The sequence below is a fragment of the Xenopus laevis genome, chromosome 4L (genome assembly GCF_017654675.1).
Source record: "Xenopus laevis strain J_2021 chromosome 4L, Xenopus_laevis_v10.1, whole genome shotgun sequence".
In the NCBI taxonomy this organism is placed as follows: Eukaryota; Metazoa; Chordata; class Amphibia; order Anura; family Pipidae; genus Xenopus; species Xenopus laevis.
This window is the reverse complement of record NC_054377.1, coordinates 71062228-71077231: the sequence shown is the minus strand read 5'-3', so window position 1 is coordinate 71077231 and position 15004 is coordinate 71062228. Positions and strand designations below refer to the sequence as shown.

Genomic DNA, 15004 nt, shown 5'->3' with positions numbered 1-15004 from the left:
TACTATTAGGTCCATCCAGCTGATATGTGGGCACTAGTGATGGGCGAATCTGTCGCGTTTCGCTTCGCCTAATAATTCGCGAATTTCCATTGAAATTCGCGAAACGGCGAAAAATTCACGAAACAAGATGCGCGGCCCGATTTCGTCACGGGCGCATATAAGTGTTTTAACGCGCAATGTTATTTTTGACGCGCAGTGCAATTTGATGAAACCCATCTCCTATGGGTGTTTTGTTTGTATAACCTTTTTTCACCTTTGGGGCTACGAATAAAAAATTTTCCCTAAGTTTCAAGCTTTGTAGTCTGTGATGATAAATGAATATGGTATCTTTTGCTTTGTGTCTGAATGTGCTGAATTGGATTGGACTCAATGGGAAGACCAATACACATGCGTGTTTCACTTAGTATACTGCTACACACATGCCCTGCATTGTTAGAGGACTCCTATCTTGAAAAAAATGGCTCCCATTTTGCAAGTTTCTTAAACTTTTAACGTTTGTGGATTTTTTTACATTACCTCTGGTCAACTGGTAATGGTATCTACTACTACTCTATATCACTGTTTAACCAAAAAGTACCATCTGTACTTTATATATCTAATAGTAGATTACTAACACAAGTACAACTAATAAATCTGAACAGATAGTATCTGGATGCTTTGTATCTCAGATAAAAATGAATAAACCATTTGTTTATGTGAATGAACCTTATATTTACATCATGTAATTGTAATGATTCTGAAATACTATGTAATGTAATTTTAATGACTCCTATTAAGAATAGTCATCGTTGTGTTATTAGAATCCAAACAATTTCAAGTACCATGTGAGTATTAGTTTAGTTAAATGAAAAATGAACTCAAAATATAGAGATGTAAAAAAACTTTTTTAATATACAAAGTAGAACAACAGTGCTGCTAGCCCAAAAAAGGAATATATTACAGTGGAGGAGGAGGAGCAACGACCCTCTGCAGGGACTCCACGATATCCCTGACCTCTCTGAGATCCTGCCTGATGGCATTCACTTGGTGGACCAGGGTGACCAGGAGCTCAGTGTGGTCATAATAGGCATTCCCAGTCTGAGTGCCTACACTGAGCCCCTGGTTAGGAAGTGGTGCCTGGTCCGGTGGTGGTGCCGCCGCCCGTTCGGGTAGTGGTGCTGCCCGGTGAGGTGGTGGTGCCTGGACAGGTGGCAGTGCTGCCTGGTCAGGTGGTGGCAGTGCTGCCTGCTCAGGTGGTGGCAGTGCTGCCTGCTCAGGTGGTGGCGGTGCTGCCTGGTCAGGTGGTGGCGGTGCTGCCTGGTCAGGTGGTGTCGGTGCATTCTCATCATTAGATTCAGGATTATCCTGGATCCACTCAGCTGGCAATGAATGAATTTGTACAGTATGAATTATACAGGATAAGGTGTCATGTTGTAACTACAGGAAAATTAACTTTATTGTAGTTAAGAAGGGAAACCTATTTATTCTGTTTAAATAAATCTACCTTTATGTGAAGTAAAATTCTTATTAGCCTTACCACCACAGGCCTAAACAAATACACATTTGCTCCAAAATACCAAAATATAAAGGAATCAAGTGCAGGGCCAGATTTACATAGTAGGCACCCCTAGGCCCACTGCCATTCGTCGCCCCTGTCCCCTCCCCTTTATTCGGGCAAATTTTTATCATCTGGACAGGAGAAATTGGGATTGCTGCATGGGAAACTATTGTATCTCCTGTGCATCCCCAGTGTTTCTGACCAATATAGGTGTGGTTGGGCAGCATGCCGCCACCCTAAAATCCTCCAGTCCTAGGCCCGGGCCTTGGTGGCCTTTCCACAGATCCGAGCCTGATCAAGTGGCTTTATTGTAGTTAAGAAGGGAAACCTATTTATTCAGTTTAAATAAATCTACCTTTATGTGAAGTAAAAATCTTATTAGCCTTGCCACAGGCCTAAACAAATACACATTTGCTCCAAAATACCAAAATAAATAGGAATCAAGTGGCTTTATTGTAGTTAAGAAGGGAAACCCATGTATTCCGTTTAAATAAATCTATTATAATCTGTTTAAATAATCTCCATTTGACAGCTCATTTACTTGTTATCTAACTTGTCTGCAATTATGACAGTCAGTCAACTGTTCCAATCCTAATTACAGTATTCACTTAAATACATTTTTGCTGTAAAATAGCAAATCATTATAAGATGTTTTCTTTTTAAATAACTACCTTCAACCTCCACGCGCATCTCTTCAACTAACGCGCTGAAGCGCCTTTTTAAATCACTCCAAATCCTCTGGAGCTCCCTCAGACTTAAGCGCACGCGGAACTCCCTCCGCAGCCTGCGCCTCAGCCTCTCCATTATACTGCGGCGGAGTGCCTGGATGCCTCTCACACCAGGAGGGATATTGTCGTATCCCTCCCGGTGCAGGTACCTGACGAAGTACCGCAGCTGTTCCTCACTCATCATACCAGGTCCTGCCATTTTCTAACTGCACTCCTACAACTGTAAGCAAGGGCGGGGCTATTTATAGTGGCGACGCCCGTTTTTGACGCGCGCATGTGCTAACCTTATTCTGCTATGCCGCGCGCCAAATTTAGTCGCGACGGCGCCGAAATTGATAAATTGACTACTGTAACACTCAAATACATTTTTTACTATATTTGCTAATTAGGCACTATTAGAAGTAACATTATTCCCCTAGCAATCATGCATTGATTTAAATAAGAGACTGGAATATGAATAGGAGAGGCCTAAATAGAAAAAAGTAGCAATGACTAACAATACATTTGTAGCCTGACATAGTATTTGCTTTTTAGTTGGGGTCAGTGACCCACATTTAAAAGCTGCAAAGAGTCAGAACTTAGAAGAAAAAGGCAAATAATTAAAAAAACAAAAAAAATAAATAATGAAAACCAAATTAAAAGTTGCTTAGAATTTGCCATACTATTGCATACTAAAAGTTACCTTAAAGGTGAACCACCCCTTTAAGGGGTTTGCATTGGATCTATGAATACGTTGTGTAAAGTGTTTGGAAACAAAGGATGGCGTGTGTTCTCTTTGAAGGTTATGGACAGCAAACTGGGACAAGACTGCATGTGAAGTTGAAAGTTGCAAAATAGCAGATGCAGCTGAAAGTGGGATTTAAGCTGGACATCAGCTAGGAATGAAATTCCTCTTTCCATCCAGCAAACTGTGTTGTCTCGTTTATTTAACTCAAGGACAAAAGTATTCAGAGGACAAATTCCATCTAAATTATTACTTACAGCATGAATTTAAGTAGAGTTTATGGCTATGTTTGCGTCACTCAGGGTTGCCAGGTTGGTTGGTTTCCAGTCAAATTTAGTGGGATGATGGTTGGGGCCTGTTTGGGCTTCTGTGTAATTTGAATGCCAGGGCCTATTTTGACTCCCAGAACAGACATGGCTTTGGGGCTACCATTAAAACATTTCCCTTACTTTTAAGCTTTGTACACAGTGATAAATGTATATATGCCATGTTTTGCTTTGAAATCAATGGGAAGAGCAATTCGCACCTATGTTTCACTCAGTAACTGCTACACACACATGCCCTCCCTGTATACATTTTTAGAGCACTCCTATCATTTCAAAAGAAAGAATAATGACTGAGGCACAGGACTTTTGGCCGCAGTTGTTTCAGGGGTAATAATAGTGTGACTACATTTGACAACCAAGCAGCAAGCATTGTAATCAATTGTATTAGAGCCAGAAGAATTAAATGAGGCAGGCCTCAACCCGAAGAAATTAGCCCACTAAGCAGCAAAAATAGAAGCAACATATTTAGAAGCCATGTTAGGCCTCAAACAGAAGAAATAAGCCAACTAAGCGGCAAAATCATAAGCAACATATTTAGAGGCCATGTTAGGCCTCAACCCAAAGAAATTAGCCAACAATGTGGCAGTATTCAAAGAAACATATTTAGAAGCCATGTTAGGCCTCAACCACCAGAAGAAATTAGCCAAATAAGCGGCAAAATTCTAAGCAACATATTTAGAGGCCATGTTAGGCCTCAACCCGAAGAAATTAGCCAACAATGTGGCAGTATTCGAAGAAATATATTTAGAAGCCATGTTAGGCCTCAACCCGAAGAAATTAGCCCACTAAGCAGCAAAAATAGAAGCAACATATTTAGAGGCCATGTTAGGCCTCAACCCGAAGATATTAGCCAACAATGTGGCAGTATTCAAAGAAACATATTTAGTAGCCATGTTAGGCCTCAACACGAAGAAATTAGCCCACTAAGCAGCAAAAATAGAAGCAACATATTTAGAGGCCATGTTAGGCCTCAACCCGAAGATATTAGCCAACAATGTGGCAGTATTCGAAGAAACATATTTAGAAGCCATGTTAGGCCTCAACCCAAAGAAATTAGCCCACTAAGCAGCAAAAATAGAAGCAACATATTTAGAGGCCATGTTAGGCCTCAACCAGAAGAAATTAGCCAAAAATGCGGCAGTATTCGAAGAAACATTTTTAGAAGCCATGTTAGGCCTCAACCCGAAGAAATTAGCCCACTAAGCAGCAAAAATAGAAGCAACATATTTAGAGGGCATGTTAGGCCTCAACTACTAAAAAAATTTGCCGACAATGCAGCAGTAGTGTCAGCAACAGCAGTAGGAGCCTTGATAGGCCCCCACCAGACTTTTGCCAAATAATGAGGCATTAGTAGCAACAGCAATCATGTTGTAATCAACTCTATATTAGAGCCAGAAGAATTAAATGAGGCAAGCCTCAAACAGAAGACTTTTGCCAAATAATGAGGCATTAGTAGCAACAGCAGCAGCAGCAACAGTCATGTTGTAACTTATAATCAACTCTATATTAGAGCCAGAAGAATTAAATGAGGCAAGCCTCAAACAGAAGACTTTTGCCAAATAATGAGGCATTAGTAGCAACAGCAGCGGCAGCAACAGTCATGTTGTAACTTATAATCAACTCTATATTAGAGCCAGAAGAATTAAATGAGGCAAGCCTCAAACAGAAGACTTTTGCCAAATAATGAGGCATTAGTAGCAACAGCAGCGGCAGCAACAGTCATGTTGTAACTTATAATCAACTCTATATTAGAGCCAGAAGAATTAAATGAGGCAGGCCTCAAACAGAAGACTTTTGCCAAATAATGAGGCATTAGTAGCAACAGCAGCGGCAGCAACAGTCATGTTGTAACTTATAATCAACTCTATATTAGAGCCAGAAGAATTAAATGAGGCAGGCCTCAAACAGAAGACTTTTGCCAAATAATGAGGCATTAGTAGCAACAGCAGCAACAGTCATGTTGTAATTTATAATCCACTCTATATTAGAGCCAGAAGAATTAAATGAGGCAGGCCTCAAACAGAAGACTTTTGCCAAATAATGAGGCATTAGTAGCAACAGCAGCGGCAGCAACAGTCATGTTGTAACTTATAATCAACTCTATATTAGAGCCAGAAGAATTAAATGAGGCAAGCCTCAAACAGAAGACTTTTGCCAAATAATGAGGCATTAGTAACAACAGCAGCGGCAGCAACAGTCATGTTGTAACTTATAATCAACTCTATATTAGAGCCAGAAGAATTAAATGAGGCAGGCCTCAAACAGAAGACTTTTGCCAAATAATGAGGCATTAGTAGCAACAGCAGCGGCAGCAACAGTCATGTTGTAACTTATAATCAACTCTATATTAGAGCCAGAAGAATTAAATGAGGCAAGCCTCAAACAGAAGACTTTTGCCAAATAATGAGGCATTAGTAGCAACAGCAGCGGCAGCAACAGTCATGTTGTAACTTATAATCAACTCTATATTAGAGCCAGAAGAATTAAATGAGGCAGGCCTCAAACAGAAGACTTTTGCCAAATAATGAGGCATTAGTAGCAACAGCAGCGGCAGCAACAGTCATGTTGTAACTTATAATCAACTCTATATTAGAGCCAGAAGAATTAAATGAGGCAGGCCTCAAACAGAAGACTTTTGCCAAATAATGAGGCATTAGTAGCAACAGCAGCAACAGTCATGTTGTAATTTATAATCCACTCTATATTAGAGCCAGAAGAATTAAATGAGGCAGGCCTCAAACAGAAGACTTTTGCCAAATAATGAGGCATTAGTAGCAACAGCAGCGGCAGCAACAGTCATGTTGTAACTTATAATCAACTCTATATTAGAGCCAGAAGAATTAAATGAGGCAAGCCTCAAACAGAAGACTTTTGCCAAATAATGAGGCATTAGTAACAACAGCAGCGGCAGCAACAGTCATGTTGTAACTTATAATCAACTCTATATTACAGCCAGAAGAATTAAATGAGGCAGGCCTCAAACAGAAGACTTTTGCCAAATAATGAGGCATTAGTAGCAACAGCAGCAGCAGTCATGTTGTAATCAACTCTATATTAGAGCCAGAAGAATTAAATGAGGCAGGCCTCAAACAGAAGACATTAGCCGCAAAATTGTAAGAAAAATATTTAGAAGCCATGTTAGGCCTCAACCAGAAGAAATTAGCCAACTAAGCGGCAAAATTATAAGCAACATATTTAGAAGCCATGTTAGGCCTCAACCAGAAGAAATTAGCCAACTAAGCGGCAAAATTATAAGCAACATATTTAGAAGCCATGTTAGGCCTCAACCCGAAGAAATTAGCCAACAATGTGGCAGTATTCGAAGAAACATTTTTAGAAGCCATGTTAGGCCTCAACCAGAAGAAATTAGCCAACTAAGCGGCAAAATTATAAGCAACATATTTAGAAGCCATGTTAGGCCTCAACCAGAAGAAATTAGCCAACTAAGCGGCAAAATTATAAGCAACATATTTAGAAGCCATGTTAGGCCTCAACCAGAAGAAATTAGCCAACTAAGCGGCAAAATTATAAGCAACATATTTAGAAGCCATGTTAGGCCTCAACCCGAAGAAATTAGCCAACAATGTGGCAGTATTCGAAGAAACATTTTTAGAAGCCATGTCAGGCCTCAACCAGAAGAAATTAGCCAACTAAGCGGCAAAATTATAAGCAACATATTTAGAAGCCATGATAGGCCTCAACCAGAAGAAATTAGCCAACAATATGGCAGTATTCGAAGAAACATATTTAGAGGCCATGTTAGGCCTCAACTACTAAAAGAATTTGCCGACAATGCAGCAGTAGTATCTACGATAGCAGTAGGAGCTTTGATAGGCCCCCACCATAAAAAAATTTGCCAACAATGCAGCACAGCAGCAGTACTACTAGGGCTAGTAGCAGGCTGCAGCAGCAAGGGTAGCAGGTGCAGACAGATGGGAAATGGGCAATACTACTGAGGAGGAGAGTATGGGCAGCAATGGAGAGAGGAGGCTAAATCTGTGGAGGAGGAGGAGAGGTGGCTAGTCTCTGCTGTCTGCAATGGGCACTTGGATATCCCCGCTTATCCATGCCTCATTCATTTTAATGAATGTCAGCTTATCCACGCTGCCAGTCGATAGCTGTGTCCGCTTCTCAGTGACCACCCCACCTGCGGCACTGAAGACACACTCTGACAGGACACTGGCAGGGGGGCAAGCCAGCATCTCCAGAGCGTACTGTGCCAGTTCTGGCCACTGGTCGAGCCTCGAGACCCAATAATGCATGGGGTCATCGTCAGGGCGAATGGCATCCTGCACGCTGACTGACCCCATGTAGTCAGCCACCATATGCTCCACCCGCTGCTGGTGGTGGCTTTGGGTGCTGACTGGGCCTGCTGCTGGCCGTTGAGGCTCGAAAAAGCTCTTCCACACACCCATGAGATCTCTGCCCTTGCTGCTGATGCTGAGCCCTCGTCTCTGCTGGGTGTGTGTAGTAGTGGAGGCCTGAGAAGTGTCAGACTGGGGGAAGGCCTCCACTAATTTTGAGCACAGAGCCCTTCTCAATTGACCCATCCTCCTCTCTCTCTGGCTGGGTACAAGGAACTCCCCCACCTTTCCCTTGTACCGTGGGTCAAGCAAAGTAGCCACCCAATAATCCTCCCGGTCTTTGATAGAACAGACCCGGGGATCGCTTCGGAGGCAAGTCTGCATATGGGCAGCCATGTAAAAGAGGTGCCCCCGACCAACCTCTTCTTGACTGCCCTCCAGATGCAGCAGGTCATCTGGCTCGACCTGCCCCTGCTCTGTACCCTCCCAGCCGCGGACAATAGCTGGGGTGGTTGGGTGGCATGTGCCCTGCTCCCCATGCTGCGCAGGCACCCAGTCCTCCTCTCCCTCATCCTCCTCATCGGGCACCATTTCCTCCTCAGCCCCCTCTGCATGCCTACGGGGCCTACTCTCCTCCTCCTCAGGCACGTCACCCTCCTCTAGCAGCCCATCCAACGTGCGCTTGAGGAGGAACACCAGGGGTATCACATCACTAAGACACGCATTGTCCCTGCTAACAAAGCGTGTCGCCTGCTCAAAGGGGGCAAGTACTTGGCAGAGCTGCCTCATTTGCTGCCACTGCTCTGCACTAAAGTACCCCAAATCTGCCCCCTGAGTACCCCTGGCACTGTGCTCCAGCAGGTAATTGCTGACTGCCCAGCGCTGCTCTACGAGGCACTCCACCATGTGCAGGGTGGAATTCAGCGCGTCGGCAGGTCACAGATGAGCCGGTGGGGGTGGCAGATTATGCTGGCGCTGCATCCGTGCCAAAGATGCGCTGGTGGTGGGGGACCTGCGAAAATGGGCACATACCCTACGTACCTTCTCCAGCATGTCACCCAATCCTTGGTAGCTCTTGAGGAAGCGCTGCACCACAAGGTTGAGGACATGTGCAAAGCAAGGCACGTGGGTCAGGTGCCCTAGGTGGATGGCGGCCAGCAGGTTGCGACCGTTGTCGCAAACAATGTTACCTGCTTGGAGCTGGCGGGGAGTGAACCACCGCTGAACCTGAGTGTGGAAGGCAGCCATGAGCTCAGGGAGAGAGTTGCAGCACAGCCTGACATCGCCTGTGCTGCACTGAAGCGTAGCTGCGGGGACGCTTCAGGGGTGGCTCATCCATAGTGGAGGAGGAAGTGGGCATGTGGGGTTTGCCCTGTACCCCACACGGAGGCACCTGTAGCCTGAGGGGAGCGCCCGGCTTGCACCCTCCTCAGCACTCATCAGGGTGACCCAGTGCGCAGTGTAGGTTATGTACCTCCCCTGCCCGTGCCTGCTGGTCCGCGTGTCAGTGGTGCAGTGCACCCTGCCGCCAACAGCATGATCCAGCGACAGGGACACATTCTCCACCACCTGCTGGTGGAGGGCAGGGACGGCCTTCCTGGCAAAATAATGGCGGCTGGGGATCCGCCAATTAGGGGCAGCGCAAGCCATCAGCTGTCGGAAGGGGGCTGCTTGACAGCTGATAGGGCAGCAGCTGCACTGCCAGAAGTTTTGCCAGGCAGCCATTAAGCCTCTGCACTTGGGGGTGGCTGGGGGAGAGAGGCATCTTGCGGGTGAGGAACTGGGGGAGGGAAACCTGGCGGGACAGGGGCCGCATTGAGGAGGAGGAGGCTGCAGAAGAGGCTGAGCTACACAGTGGCTGCCTCCGACTGTGAGCCCCAGAATCCTCTTCCCTTGCTGCAGGGTCTGGGGAGCTAGCACCTCTTCCCTGAGGAATGGGAGGAGGTGGACAGGAAGCACCGCTGCCCCCCGGTGCCCTGCCACTTTGGTGCTGCTCCCACGTCATCCTGTGATGACGTTTCATATGGGAACTTAAAGCTGATGTTCCCATATGTGACCCTGCCTGCCCCCTTCGAACCTTCTGCCGGCAGAGCTGGCACACTGCTACTGCCTGGTCCTCTGCCTGGCACGTGAAAAAAGCCCACACTGCTGAAGTGCGGGCCACTGCCTTGCCTGCTGTGGAGGGTTGGGGATGGTCCCCACCCGTACGCCCTTTATCGTCACGGCCTGTCCTTTTAACACCGCCCCCTCCACCTGCTGGTATAGATTATTTTAAAAGGTGGCAACCCTATAGTTAGGTTATATATTGACTTAAAAGGTTGAACTTACTATGTTACAATGCACAGTGCCACATCTCTCACTTTGCTGACTCACGATCTTGCACAAATTCACACCATGGGGCACTTTTACTAAAGAGCGAATTGTGTTTTTTTGACAAATTTTCACTAAAAAGACAATTCACAGTGACATTGCCTGTTTAATAAAAGTCGAATAACATACTTTGTTAGCAAAATACCTCATCAATCACTATTGATCCATTCAGTTTCATCAGACGAATATGCAAAAATCTATTTATTTATCAAAATGTGAAAGTTTCTATTTGTTACCCTTTTTGCCAAAGTCTATTTAGCCAGGTTCTGACTTGTGAATTAATGAAGCTTTATACTGAAAATGACTTCATGTCAGTAACAGCATATTCTGTATTCCAACAAATACGTCATATGCAAGCTTCAAAATGCTGGCGTTGTCATATTTTAAGTGGAATTGATTGTGTAATTTGTAAATGTAACATTTTATGGACACTTTTTTTTATCCTTCTGTATTGTTAAAGGACAGCCCTCTGACCTACTCCTGTCAACCTCTTTGACTACTTGGTGGTCAGACTGGACAGAAAATGACCAGTATGTGGCACTGGTGTAACATAATTCATTCATGTTAAAATTACATGTAACCTTTAATATCTTTGAATTAAAAAAAAATTAATAATGAATGTACATTGGAAAAGTGCTTAGAATAGCACGCTCATCAATTTTACATTCACTTATTTTTAAGGTTTACTTATTCTTTAAAGACTGTGCACTTTATACATGCTGATGACTGACATCCTCCCACAGATAATTTTTAAGACAATGCTCGAATGAATCTAAATAAATAATATCATCTTAAACTGTTGACTGTTTATAGTTCATCACAGTCATTAACATATGTATAGGTTTTGTCCATACATTAGTGCATGCAATATGTTATAAATAGTTTATCAATGTTGTTGTTGAACTATAACAAGAATGATTTTTTTTCAGTGTGTGACTGTTATTACTGCAGATGAAAGTGTGTTCAATTAGGTTTTTTGTTATATACTGTTTTTCTTTTTTTAATAAATCTCCTGACTTCAAACACTATCCAATAATGTGTTCATTATTTCTAGATATATTTATTTTCACAATTTGCTACAAACTTTTTTCAACTGAAATACATAGTTTTATAAAAAAAAAATATAAACATATTTAAAACTTTTTTTTTAACATTTTTCTTTCCAGTTTGTCCACAATTTTTTCTAAACGTTGTAGCTCATGCCATATTTGTTTAAGGGTGGGCGCCTGGCTTGTTCCCTCCTGTCTGGCTTCCTTGTTAGCCTCCTGTCTGAGCTCCTGGCTGCACTCCTCCAGGCTTGCTTCCTGGTTAGAGCCATGGCGGTGTGGAGCAGGATCACCAATGCCTTGGCCAGGATCAGTGTGACCTAGGACAATAGAGGATTTCTGCCTTCCTTTTGGTTCTTTGGACATTTTTTTTTAAAAGAATTGTCCACTTCCACTAAGTTCAGCAACATCACTAAATACATACATATAACCTTTTTGTACCCACTAAATTTAAACTGACACTAGTGAAAGTAGGTCAGTGAATTTTTGCACCAAAGGAAAATTTGTTATCAAACTTTCGCTCCAACAAAACATCACTGACAAAAGTTTGCCGACGTTCTTTTGCTGAGACGTAACTGCACATTTTGATGAATATGCGTATTCGTCATGAAATAATGTCTGACATAGTTGCGCAAAGTAAGCCGAAGCTTCCCAAAGCGAAAATTTGCAGGTAAGTAAACATGCCCCCATATGTCTTACACCCCTTCTACTTTTATTTTATTGACTATATATTCAAAGTTTATTGCCTTCTATCGTAAAAATCTGTTGGTGCTTTATGAATATTTGTTTAAAAAAATTAATAATCGCAGCAAATAAATACATTATTGCACTAAATTTCTCTACAAAATAAATCTATTAATATAATAACCTCTATAAAGCTGTACTTAACATTCACCTACCATTTAGGGGGTTCTCTTCATCTGCCCAAATGCCATTTATCCATGGTTCAAGCTGTCTTTCAATGTTTGAAATTAATGCAGGTTGACCTAACATTAGCAAGCAATACCAAGAATTAAATTATACTACAGAAATATTCACTCTACTATATTTTTTTGCAGAGTTTAGCATAGTAGTTTGGAGACATATAAAACAAATTAATATTGTTAAAAGAAGCTCTTGGGGCTATACAATTATGGGTTGATTTAAAATAAAGAAACTCTGCAATTACTATCTGTATTTTTAACCCCATGTTATTACCACAAAACTGCAGTTCTGACCACAGTGACTCCTGCAGCTGTACCACAAACCCGATGCTCGCAAAAGGCAGAATGAATCACTCCCAGATGTACTACAGTAATATACAGATACAACTGTATTTTTTGATGTTAATGTCTTGTTTTGAGAAAGAGGCTGTTGATGTATTGAAAGATAAACTTTAGTACAGTAATTGCTTGCAGAAGACTCTGGAATACTAAGGTGCATGAAGCAAATATTTGTATTTATTCCAGATGCAGTATTTTGAATTTAGGAAGTAGCTCCTGAAGAGGGTCAAATATCTAAATTTATTGTTAGAAGATTAATATTGCAAACTATTATTTCCCGAAAATAGATTTTCTTGTGTACCCCTGGCTGGTAAATCCTAGACTGAAAGAAAACAAACAAAATCCCAACCTATTAAGAATGACATGGCTAACTAGTAGCCACTATATTCAGTTTCCCTAATGTGTTGGCTGAGCTTAATGTGATGAAATGGACATGATCAAAGTCTACAATGCAACATGGTCAACACTATCTTGCCTAATTAGGAAACTTGTAAGGCACAAGTACCAGGCATACAGTTATATCAATGGTAACACACCCCTGCTATCTACCTACACAAAGAGATGAGCATGTTGTAATTTTCCAGCATAACCTCCTTGTACAGTTTTTTCTGCTCTCCATCCAGGCATTTCCATTCTTCCTCTGAAAAGAAAACTGCAACATCCTTAAAGCTCTTCAATTCCTGTAAAAAAAAAAAAAAAAAAAGTAAACATATACAGTGAAATCTAAACTTTACATCCCCTGATTTTACACTTTTTGTTTGTCGTCCCACCAATATACAATTCATAATGTATTTCTCAGATTTTACACCATTTTTTTGGTCGCCTGAAAAAAGTAAAATGGGGTGAATATACCTTGATAAAGGTCCCAACATGGACTGAAACTTTATTAACCAATGTAAATTGTGTTGAAGAGGAAAAATGCTTTTCATTTGCTCTCCAAGATCTTGTATACCAAATGAAATAACTTCCACAGGCACTTAATGAATATTTCCTGTTTTAATTTAAAATGGATTCCACCCAAAAAAAAAGTATTTACATAATGATTACATAATTTAAGCAACTTTCCTGTCTTCATTAATGAAAAATATTGAATGGTTTTACCATTATTTGTAAGGGTGATGGTACCCAGGGCACTTTGTCAACTGTGGGATATTTCCTCTCTTGTGGGTGACAAATTGCCGGAAAATGCTGCACAATGGGGGTTTAGAAAAAAAATCCCATGGGTAGAAATATACAAATTGCATAATTGAACAAATTTGCATTAGTTTGTTTTTCATGTAATTCATATGCTAGTCATGTGATTCCCACTGGCAAGTCACATGCAGGATTTCTCACTGGGTAACAAATTGCCCCATGTGCAATCACCCCAAATCTAATTCCTTCTAAAATAAGTATCTATCTCTATTCTCTTGTTCGATCTAATCCTACCATTGGAACACTTTATTAGTAGCCAGCTCTCCTCCAGCCAAGACTTCAGTTCCCACAACAATGCTGTATCTGTTCTTTCAATAGCAGACCTGAGAAGGAGAATAACATGGGATTATTAGTACACCTTGATAAGTGCTTTCACTTTTTACACTGCATTATACATCACAATTTACTCAGGAATTTCTCCTCAGCTTCATCGACTTTAATGAATTACACTAGCTCAGAAGTGGTGTCAGATAATGGTGTACATTTCTGATGTTAATGAAAATATATACCTTCATAGAAATCACCACTTTTAACTTTAATGGATTCTGCCTCCTGATTTCAGAAATGGTGATTGACAATGCTAAATAACCCAGCTTGATAAATAACATTATTATTTTACACCATTTGTACATAATTTTCTTTGAGGTAAAAGATTCTATACATCTTGACAAATACGCCCCATACTGTATTCTTAGCTCATGTGAGCCAATTGAGAATTCTTTAGGCTGGAGGTGAACTCTAAAACTCCTCCAGCCAATCCAATTGCCAAGCATATGAACTGAGGTTTAAATGCTTTAAAAGAAGAGAACAGTAAATAAAAATGTTGGTGCCAAGTAAATCCGTGACTTCCTAAAAGTACAGTAGCATCCCTGTAAATATACATTTACAATACATTTTTGAGGGAGAGGCCACAAAACTCATTCACATACAACGTACTGAGACCTAAAACTTAAATTCTCAGAGTCTAGAACAAAGACATGAACTGAATGTTCAAAAGTTCAGAGCTATTCTATTGCCAGCTCAGAGTGACAGTTTCCACCATGACAGAACTACGATAATGTAGGCAGGACTTCTGGTCACATGGTTGTGTGCGTCATATGTTCTATTTCTTCAGCAATAGGGTGAGGGAAGTATATGAGGGAGGCATGAGCACAGTGCAGGGGAAATGTACATAACACGGACAACCAGAGACCATCTCCATTTATCCAGGGTGTGAAATGTTAGCTTGCTTCTTGTAATGATAGGGGCCCTCAATGGTTCAATAAGTTTTGTGTTATAGTTTATAAAACCTGTTTAATGAATGTATCAGACACTGTGTTTCCAGTTTCCACTGTCTGCTCCCTGCCTGTGTGGAGGAGGGGTGGGCGGGCATATCTCAGAATCAGCAGATAACTACTTCAGTGCTGGAGAGAAATGGCTCAAGAAGTTCTTACCAGATCTGCTTTTGTGCTATCCTGATGTGTTTCGTCTTGGTGGCTATATGTGAAGTTGGCATTGCAGATATATATTCCTT

The 15004-nt window shown here is 41.8% G+C and overlaps 1 protein-coding gene across 3 annotated transcripts in view; it reads right to left on the bottom strand.

Moving 5' to 3' along the window:
- Window positions 1-865: 865 nt before the first annotated feature.
- The window catches only part of LOC108714170 (circumsporozoite protein), a 35902-nt gene continuing 21763 nt past the window's right edge, over window positions 866-15004 (bottom strand). For 2 of the 3 annotated variants that reach the window (XM_018258134.2, XM_041590290.1), the window contains exons 2-5: window positions 13726-13814; window positions 12851-12977; window positions 11935-12021; window positions 866-1358 (exon numbers count right to left, since the gene is read on the bottom strand). In XM_018258134.2, coding sequence (XP_018113623.1) covers window positions 937-1358; window positions 11935-12021; window positions 12851-12977; window positions 13726-13728 — 639 coding nt within the window. In that variant the 5' untranslated portion in view covers window positions 13729-13814 and the 3' untranslated portion in view covers window positions 866-936. The remainder of the gene's footprint in view (window positions 1359-11934; window positions 12022-12850; window positions 12978-13725; window positions 13815-15004) is intronic. The other variant, XM_018258136.2, reaches the window with a different exon arrangement.